Genomic DNA, 9,491 nt, shown 5'->3' with positions numbered 1-9,491 from the left:
AAAAAAATACTAATGTATGGAAATCTCGTTTGCTATTTATGTTTTTTAAATTAATGCAAACTAAGTAATGAATATGTTCATAAGTGTTATTCTCTTCTTAAAGGATAAAACAGCACTTTATTTTGGTCAGTGTTGGCACTGTTTTCGCCTGCCTGAGTGTTCTAGATTCAACAAAGAAATCTGTCATCTATAGATATTAACTAATCAACCCAGTAAAATTTGACAGGACAGCCAACGTACAGCTGCTTTAAAATACAGTGAATCACTTTCTCGTTGTCTCTCTCTGTCTCTGTCTTGTCTCCTCCCTCCCCCCCCCCACACACACACTATTATAGGATACGGTATTTGGAATTAGGCTACACCACATGCCTTTAAACTATGGGAGACTGTGAATTACATTGAATTAAACAAATATATTTTTAAATATTTAAAATAAAAAATAAATAAAAAGATTTTGAAAACGTCATTAAAGTAGGAGGATTTTATTCTTTATTATTTAGAGATACACTATATGGCCAAAACTATGTGGACACCTGACCCCTCTCCTATGAGCTTTCCCCAAAATGACACAAATTTGGAAGCAAACTAAATTTGAAAAACTTTGTTATGCACCATTTAAAACTGTAAAGCCCACTACACCCCGGGCCTCCTCACCTGGCATAAGCTGACTTTACTAATCCACTAAATAGTGAATGAGCATAAATACAGTACTCACAGCTATGCTCCAAAACATAGTGGGAAGCTTTTCAGACGGATATTGCAGTATAAAAGTAAAGAGAAACTAAATCTTGAATAAGCACATGTGAGTTTAATGGTTAAGTGTCCACATTGTTAACATGTATAACATATATATATTGTTTTACTTTGTTGTTGTCTGCTCTGTATCTGTATTAAACCTGCCTGTCATAGATTTAATGATTCTTCCACTACATTTCCCCATACAGGATATTTTTGTATCAGTGGTGCTAAGACCTCCTCTCCTGTAGACGGGGTTACTGGAAACAAATGCCCAGCAGGATATTACTGCCCACAAGGGTGCACTTCACCTCAACACTGCCCTGATGGCACATACTCCAACACTACTGGTACACATAGTTTATCATTTAAACACACATTACTGAATTAGCTATTGATTTGTAGCTGCTTTTTACTGCACTTTTACTGAAATCATTTAGTCTAGTGTAGCTTTGTTATTATAGAAATTGCTATTAACTATTAATTATTTAGCTTCTCCCACTCCTGCTGTTAAAGCCACACTATCTAGTTTATATTTTTAATATAATGATGTGTGAGCATGCAATTGAAAATTTTTTTATATATTAAAATAACTGTAAATGATAAAGGATTTTCTGATGCACGCACGCACACACACACACACACACACACACACACACACACACACACACACACACAATGTAATATAAATGAATTCATCCAGTGATTGTCATGGAATTTTATTGCAGTCATTTTTTTCATACCCTCCAGCTCTACTGCTGTGCATCTCCATTAGATGCAAATAATACATGCTGTTTTTTCACAATTGTATGTTTTTTTTTTTTTTCAATTTATTCTGTTCTGGCGTTTTTGCAGTTATTATTATTATTATTATTATTATTATTATTATTATTAAAGAGGTGTGCTGTATGTACAGGGGCTGCCAAGTGCAGTGACTGTCCTCCTGGATGGCTTTGTATGGAAGGCGAGGAGGCCCAGCTTTGTCCGGAAGGACACTACTGCCTGGGGGGCACAGTGGAGGATGTCCTCCCATGCCCTCCAGGAACATACAACCCCAAAGCAGGACAGAGACAAGTTGAGCAGTGTTCACTGTGCTCAGCTGGTGAGAACAGTGCCCCTGCTATGCTTACTACTTTGGCAGTGTTTATTGCATTCATCGGGTATTGTATTTATCACACCCACCTATCATTTTAAGGAATGTACTGTGAGGAATGGGGACTAGTGGAACCAACTGGTCCCTGCCAGTCAGGGTATTTTTGTCTAGCAGGTAGGCCAAGTTAGTTTCATCTGTCTCTTTATAAAAGCCTTAATTTCCACCACAACATTTTATTAGAATCTCATCCTTGACTGCATTGTCAGATGGCGGTTTTATATTTAGTCAAGGCTTTCTATATGACCTTCATTCTTCCAGGCATTAATTTTAGGAACCCTGATGGAAACTTTAGCACAGGGATAGGGGGAGCATGCCCTACAGGCCATTACTGTCCTGAAGGCACCAGCCAACCTCTTCCCTGCCCACTTGGGACCTTTTCAAGCAGGTAACACTTACAGTACAACCCACCCATAAGTTTGATTAAATAATAAGATGGCTAAATAACTGTCTTTCTGCTCACAGCCTTTATATCACAGAGAGCTCAGGCTGTAGTTTGTGCCCAGCTGGCCAGTTCTGTGACTCTGTCGGCCTAAGCAGGCCATCTGGACTATGCCAGGAGGGTTTCTATTGTCCCAGTGGTGCTAGTTCCTCCACAGGTATGAACAAATGTGATAATACAGTATGTCTATATTGGTCTGATTAGTGTTACTAATGAAGTAAGACTTGTTAATATGGCTAATTAACTTGTGTGCAGGTACTGGCACGGATGGTGGGTTATGTCCCCAAGCGCACTACTGCCCACTAGGCAGCGTCATGCCTCTTCCCTGTCCGGCTGGTACCTACACAAACCTTACTGGACAAGATAAATGTAGCCTCTGTCATGCTGGATACTACTGCCCAGAGAGCACCAACAACTACACTAAGTTTCCATGCCCTCCTGGATTCTACTGTCCTGATGGTAGGCCATGACATGCAGTAATCTCTGATTTCGCTTTGACTTGTTTATCATACAAATTAAATGTACTGAATATTTTTTTTTACAGGCACAACACATGCCACTCAGTTTCCATGCCCAAGAGGCTACTATAACCCTGAGCCTATGACCCAGAGCCTGGACAGCTGTCTGCCCTGCCTGCCAGGCCACTACTGTGAGAAGGAAAGATTAACAGCTGTGTCTGGGAAATGCAAGGCTGGTTAGTTCCTCAGTTAAAACAAACAGTATACAGTATTTTTAATGTCAAGTGATTTTACTAGTGATTTAATATGCCCTCTTTGAACACCTTCTAATTTATGCAATGGATTAATCAACTTATCATGTGCCACACATTTTCTTGGATACTGCACACTTGGATCCTGTTAATCAAAATCATTGCTTGAATCCTATAGCCTCCTTCCGTATTTTTCCTCACCATGTGCATCTATTTTTCCATTTTGCCCATATTCTAATGGTTCCTTTAAGGGTCATTTCACAAAGCAAAAGTCTCCACATTTGGTTTCATAGACAGAGTGCAATGCTTTTCAGTGGCCAGAATTGGATACAACGCCGTTGTTGCTGCAGATTTGTCAGCTGCACATCCATCATGCAAATTTCCTGTTCTACACATCTTAAAGGTGCTCTATTGTATTGGGTTTTGGTGACCGTGGAGGCTGTTTGAGTGCAGTGAACTCATTGTCATGTTCGAGAAACCAGAAATGAAATAATTTTAACTTTGTGACATGAAACATTATCATGGTGGTCATAAAGGAATGGATATGGCTCCTTTTTTTCACATTTTTTAGGTTCCTAAACAAACACTACATAGTCATGATCTAAATGTTATTCTCTTTAATAGTCTGCTTTATACTACTCTTCAGATTGATACTTGAGAGGATTTGGAAATTAAAATAATATAAATAATTAAATACATAGACATGCACATAATGAGTGATAACGCCAAAGGTTATTCATCCTTTGAATCTCAAATCAAAGTTTGGTATAAAGTCTTGTGAATCAAACACAGATGTGTTTATTCATCATTGTACATTATTCTATTGTGGGTGCACAGATGTGCACTTGTTTCTATACAACTTTGATGTACATGTTTTGCTCTTCTCTTTTTTTTTCAAGGTTGGTTTTGTGTCTCTGCTGCCTGGAACCCTCAACCCTTCGATCTGGATAATTACACCAGTGCTAACTGTCTGTGTCCAGCCTCCTCCACTGGTGGACGATGTCAGGCAGGGTTTTTCTGCCCAGCAGGGAGCTCTGAACCTACACCCTGCCCTCCTGGGGCCTTCTGCAATTCCACAGGTGTGTTGGATTCTTCTTCTTCTTTTTCTTCTTCTTTTTCTTCTTCTTTTATTTTTATACTAAAACTGAAAATAACATATTTAGAGATTAATCATTAGTTCCTGAGAAACCCAAGTACAGGTATTCACCAACTTATGAACATTCAAGTTACAAATTCCCACAGATATGAACAGACCGCTGTATTATTTCCGGTTTAATCAAGATAGTTCACAGTCCAATTCAGGGGAAAATAGCTTGAAGACTAAATTGGCGCCCGGGACACTGATTTATTTCGCTGTGAGATTTAATTTCCTATGGTGTGATTATCGTTTTTGGTCACATGATGGCAGTGTGAGAATAGAGGACAGATTTAGTCAAGTGTATTGGTATGCTTTACATTGTATATTTATATCAAAGGCCTATAAGTCTCCCTTTGTTGAACTTAAGAACAAATCAGACTTACGAACATACTCCCAGAACGGAACTCGTTTGTAAGTCGGGACTACCTGTACAGTTTTGCTATGGTATAGGGGATTCACATGAATGTACTTAGTTGTTGCCTTAGATTAGGCAACAAAATAACTATTTATATATATTGAAATATTGATACATTAATGTCTTGTATCTTGATTTAATAAAAAAAATGTCAAGACTTTGTATTCTTAACATATTGAATAATTAGCCTAATTTCCATTGGTAGTTAGTAGTGGTGAAATGCACAAAAGTGGAATCTGTGCTTGACTATAATAAAAATATATGTTTATGAGAAGTTTTTGTTTAGTTGCAAAAGCAAAATATTATTTTAAGTAACAGTAGTGTCAAAATGGCTTTCTCTAACAGGTCTGGATTTGCCAAGTGGTCCCTGTGCTACAGGTTATTACTGCACTGGGGAAGCAACTCAGTCTAAACCAACAGATGGCATCACTGGTGATATTTGCCCTCCTGGCTCCTACTGTGGTAACTACGACTCACTGGTCAAACTAATGTATCTGCTGATGACAATAAACCACATTAGCAATTGCTCTATTCCTGTCAATCAGCTGAAGGATCTAGAGAGCCAGAACCATGTCCAGTGGGAACATTCTCTGCAGTGATAGGTCTGAAGCATCGGTCTCAGTGTCAGTCATGCAGAGCTGGTCACTACTGCAGCACGAGAGGCTTGATAGCACCTACAGCGCCTTGCAGTGAGGGTAAATATAGCAAAGTACTCAATATACAACCCAGAGCTGAGAGTAAAGTCTTGTTCATGTGGGATTAAATCACTGGTTTCCCCAGTAATTATTTTAGACACCAGTAATTATAACCACCATTGATGTTTCATTTAGAAGGGATTGCTATCTAGGGGGAATGTGTATTAGATTTTCATAATGCTAATGCCTGTGCAGCTAATTAGACAAGTTGATTAATGTGTGAGCACATACTGAATCAGGAAAGATTTGTATACTTGCCAAGAACTCGATGAACATCCATCAGACTGAGCTAAAGGCAGGATGAGTCTTCTACACACATGGTCTATCAATCTCACAGAAATAGAACATAATTCAAGTTCAATCCTCAGTCTATTTATAAAACCTCATAATCTTTATAGTCATGTTTTGCGGCTATATCTACCTGTCCTTGTCCTCTGTATGACAGGTTATTGGTGTCCCCCTGGCCAGACTGATGACCTAGCTGTACCTTGTCCGCTCGGTCATCATTGTCCCCCAGGAAGCCCTGCTCCAGTTCTCTGCCCCTCTGGGACTTACCAGGACAAGAAAAAGCAGGCCAACTGCACAGTCTGTGAAGAGGGCAAGATATAGTTATAAACATCTTGTTATGAACCAGTGTGTTAAGTGCTGAACATGAACTACAATTTCATATCATTTCTTAATTTGTTGTTTTCTCTCTAATCAGGTTTTTACTGTGACGATAGTTTTGGAGTCAATAATGTATCTGTCCTGCAGTCATGTCCTAAAGGATATTACTGCCCTAAAGGAACCCGCTATGCCACACAATTTCCCTGTCCTGTTGGAAGCTACAACCCAAAAGAGGGTGCTGACAGCTTAAGCAGCTGTCTTTTGTGTCCTGCAGGACACTTTTGCCCATTTTTTGGCTTAGCAGAGCCTGCAGGTGAACTACAGGGCTAGCTATGTAATTCTGCTAATGTATTATAATCATTTGGCTTAGAACTGATTTTGTATTATAGGGTTGTGCATATCTGGGTACTGGTGCAGAGAGGGCTCCCATTCAGCCAGTCCTTCTGCTGGACCATCAGGATCACTTTGTCCAGTTGGACACTACTGCCCTAATGGTAATACAACAGTGCCATTAGTCACAATTATACATAAAGTCATAATTAGCCATGTTTGGTGAAAAACAGCATGATGTCACCCATAGACTTTTGTAAAGAATGAACTATAATAGGGGCATCCTGGAAATAGATTAATGATTGCATCCTAGGATAGAGCCTTATGTCTAATGTTTTGGATTAAAAAGTCTTCTGTTTCTCTTAAACCACAACAATTTACTTATTACTTATTATTAAAATATATTGTAATGATCATAAATGCCTACTTTTTTCAGTAGTTTATACTTACATTTAATGTCCATAAGACAAGTTTGTTCCTGATATCACCCATGTTATAGTGTTCCTGCCCTTTGTCCAATGTTCTCAGGTTAGGCTTTAAAGGCTTTTTTGCTGTAAAGCTACTTGGGGACAGTGACGTTTGTGAAAAGTGCTATACAAATAAAATTGAATTTAATTGATTTCATCATGACCTGACAAAGATAAAGCTGTTATTGCAGCAAAAGACAAAAAGCCAGTCCTGAAGATGTTCCAGTGTAAGAAAACTCATACCTAAGGCTCATATTGGCCGTCTAAAAGATGCCTACTTACAGATGTATTCCCAATATCAGCTATTTGATTTTGCTACATAACAATGCACATTTAACAGTTGATTATTAGGCTTAAATTATGTGAAGAGTCTGCCATACAAGTCTATGGGAATGTATTGTTACTATAGAAACAATTATGTATTTAAACAAGTGTAGTATAAACCTGTAGCTTAAAACCAGAACCAACATGTCATGTTGCTGTTAAAATTTGTCAACACACTCTGACCAATCAGATCTGAAAATTTAACAGAATCAGAACAGGCAAATGTTTGTTTAATAGATCAAGGTGCCCATTGTATGTCTAATAGGATATAAGGATGGGCACAAGTGCAAGTTAATTTCACTTTAATAACAGCTACAGTAAAGCAAGGCAAAGAATATCCAAAAGGTTATTCAGCTCAATGTGAAGAACCAGGCAAGGGTCGAGAGAATCACATAAATTCATGCAACAATACAAACACTGAGTCAAAAACAAACTTCAAATGCATGGAATATGGCAATAACTTGGCAATAACTGGTGAGAGTGCCCAGAGCATTATTAATCAGCATGACTATATTTAAGCATTATTACATCTTATTCTACACTGCATAGCCAAGAAAATGCCACCCTTTCAGACGGGTTAAATTATTGTGCTGCATGAGATTTGAAATTACTGGAACTGGGTTAAGAAGCCTTCAACACACTGGAGGGATAATGCTAAACCATCAACTATGTTAAAGAAATATCACAACAACAAAATCAGGAATGGAGATCACTTGTGAAGTTGCATGGTAAAAAAAATAACAACTAAAAACTATAATTATGTTCAGTTGTGAAAGTAAGAGCATTTACTGTACATACGTACACAATGTGATTAGAATGCAGGGGATTGGTAATAACCAATTGAACCAATTGGTTCTGTGTGACCATAAGAAAACCAGTTGTTAGTTAGACTAATTAGAAAAAACAGACTTCAATTTGTTAGGGAAAAGGTACAGTAATCTGATGTGGTCTGATGATTCCAGATTGAGCCTATTCCAGGGTGATGGGTGGTTAAATAAATAAATTGTAATATGTGTGATTATTTATTTATTTTTGGCACCGGAGGTGTATTATCAGATTATTTTGTTCATGTTTAGCATATATGTATTTATTAGAAAAAAGCGATAGGAAGCTCAGAGCCCAAGGAACCATTTTTTTGACAACAGTGTATTTGTTCTGGGTTATGTGCTATCATAACATCAATTTTTTTGCATTGTGTTACACCTCTAACAATGAGTTTATTTTCACATTGCAGGTACTATCAGCCCTATGCCATGTCCATTAGGCACCTTGTCAAACAGCACAGGCCTGAGGAGTGAAGATGAGTGTCAGCCATGCCCTAGAGGATTCTACTGTGCTACTACTGCCCTGTCTTTGCCCACTGGACTCTGTTCTGAAGGGTGTGTGCTAAAACAAACCTTTGTATTTTTACAAAAAAAAAAAAAAAAGATTAATAGAAACTTTTACAGAAGTACTCAATATATTTGCATTTTGTTTCTGAAAGATTTTATTGCATTGAAAAAGCAACAACCCCCATGCCTACTGATGGGACCTCAGGAAACATTTGCCCACAGGAGCATTATTGTCCCGATGGAACCACTCGACCTGTGCCGTGTGATCCAGGGACATTTATGACTGCCACACAGGCCTCTCAGTGTTGGCCCTGCACTGCTGGGTGGTACTGTGCGCACGGAGCTCGCTTACTCTGTCCACAAGGTTGGAGTGATTTGTTAATTTCTTATATTCCTTATAGACATGTGCAGTATTAACATGTGTTTATGTGATAGATCCCACTAAGTTGTTAAAATACTGGATGGAATTTAGAAATTTATCAATCAGATGGTCACTCATATAGAACAGTTATACACAAAATAATTAAAACACAATAAAAAGGTAAAAATAGAGAACATGTGGACATTTGTCCAACTTGTCCTGGGACATGGTGGTGCAGCACTTTAAGTAGTTAAATTTATTCTGTCCTGTTACTAAGTATTCTTTCTGCAGAGCACAGAATCGAGACAATAAATGCGATAAGAAAGCAAACAGCGCCACACTGTGCATTTTACTTGTCTAACAATTGTTGATGTACCTGTAGGCTTTTACTGTCCAGAAGGCACAGCTTATGAGTGGAGAGCTTGTCCATCAGGTACCTACGGCCCAGACTCTGGCTTAAATGAGCTCTCCCAGTGCAGGCAATGTGATGGAGGACACTTTTGCTCCAACCAAAATGCTACCACTGTGTCTGGACGGTGCTCTGCAGGATATTACTGCAGACGTGGAAACACCTCACCACAGCCTCTCACCTTGTCCACAGGTACAGTGAAAATCACAGTGTATCACAAATCACAATGAGTGGTGCAGCTATAAATAGGATTAGCTTGTCTAATGTCTACTGTAATTAAACAGAATAGCTGAGCTGGCTTTTTTCTGATTAAGTACAGTGATGTCTAAAAGTATTCAGACAAAAGTGAACTTCGATGTTTTAATGACATTCTTAAATC

At 38.5% G+C, this 9,491-nt stretch overlaps 1 protein-coding gene across 1 annotated transcript; it reads left to right on the top strand.

The window, feature by feature from the left end:
• The first annotated feature begins 2,641 nt into the window (after positions 1-2,641).
• LOC128532813 (sushi, von Willebrand factor type A, EGF and pentraxin domain-containing protein 1-like) lies at positions 2,642-9,163 on the top strand. The gene is made up of 9 exons (XM_053506917.1): positions 2,642-2,786; positions 2,872-3,021; positions 3,936-4,115; positions 5,730-5,882; positions 5,988-6,203; positions 6,280-6,384; positions 8,246-8,390; positions 8,637-8,706; positions 9,086-9,163. The coding sequence occupies exons 1-9, from the start codon at positions 2,642-2,644 to the stop codon at positions 9,161-9,163; spliced, it is 1,242 nt and encodes a 413-aa protein (XP_053362892.1).
• The last annotated feature ends 328 nt before the right edge of the window (positions 9,164-9,491 follow it).

This window comes from Clarias gariepinus, chromosome 11 (genome assembly GCF_024256425.1).
Source record: "Clarias gariepinus isolate MV-2021 ecotype Netherlands chromosome 11, CGAR_prim_01v2, whole genome shotgun sequence".
NCBI classification, from domain to species: Eukaryota; Metazoa; Chordata; class Actinopteri; order Siluriformes; family Clariidae; genus Clarias; species Clarias gariepinus.
Note: the sequence above shows the minus strand (reverse complement) of the source record. Positions and strands in the feature narration are given on the sequence as shown.

Bases quoted from the DNA above. Each gene is read 5' to 3' on its own strand.
- LOC128532813 (XM_053506917.1), top strand. From the start codon at position 2,642: ATGCCTCTTCCCTGTCCGGCTGGTACCTACACAAACCTTACTGGACAA. The intron at 8,391-8,636 runs GTGTGTGCTAAA...ACTGCCACACAG, and splicing joins ACTGGACTCTGTTCTGAAGG to GCCTCTCAGTGTTGGCCCTG. The intron at 8,707-9,085 runs GTTGGAGTGATT...ATGTACCTGTAG, and splicing joins TCGCTTACTCTGTCCACAAG to GCTTTTACTGTCCAGAAGGC.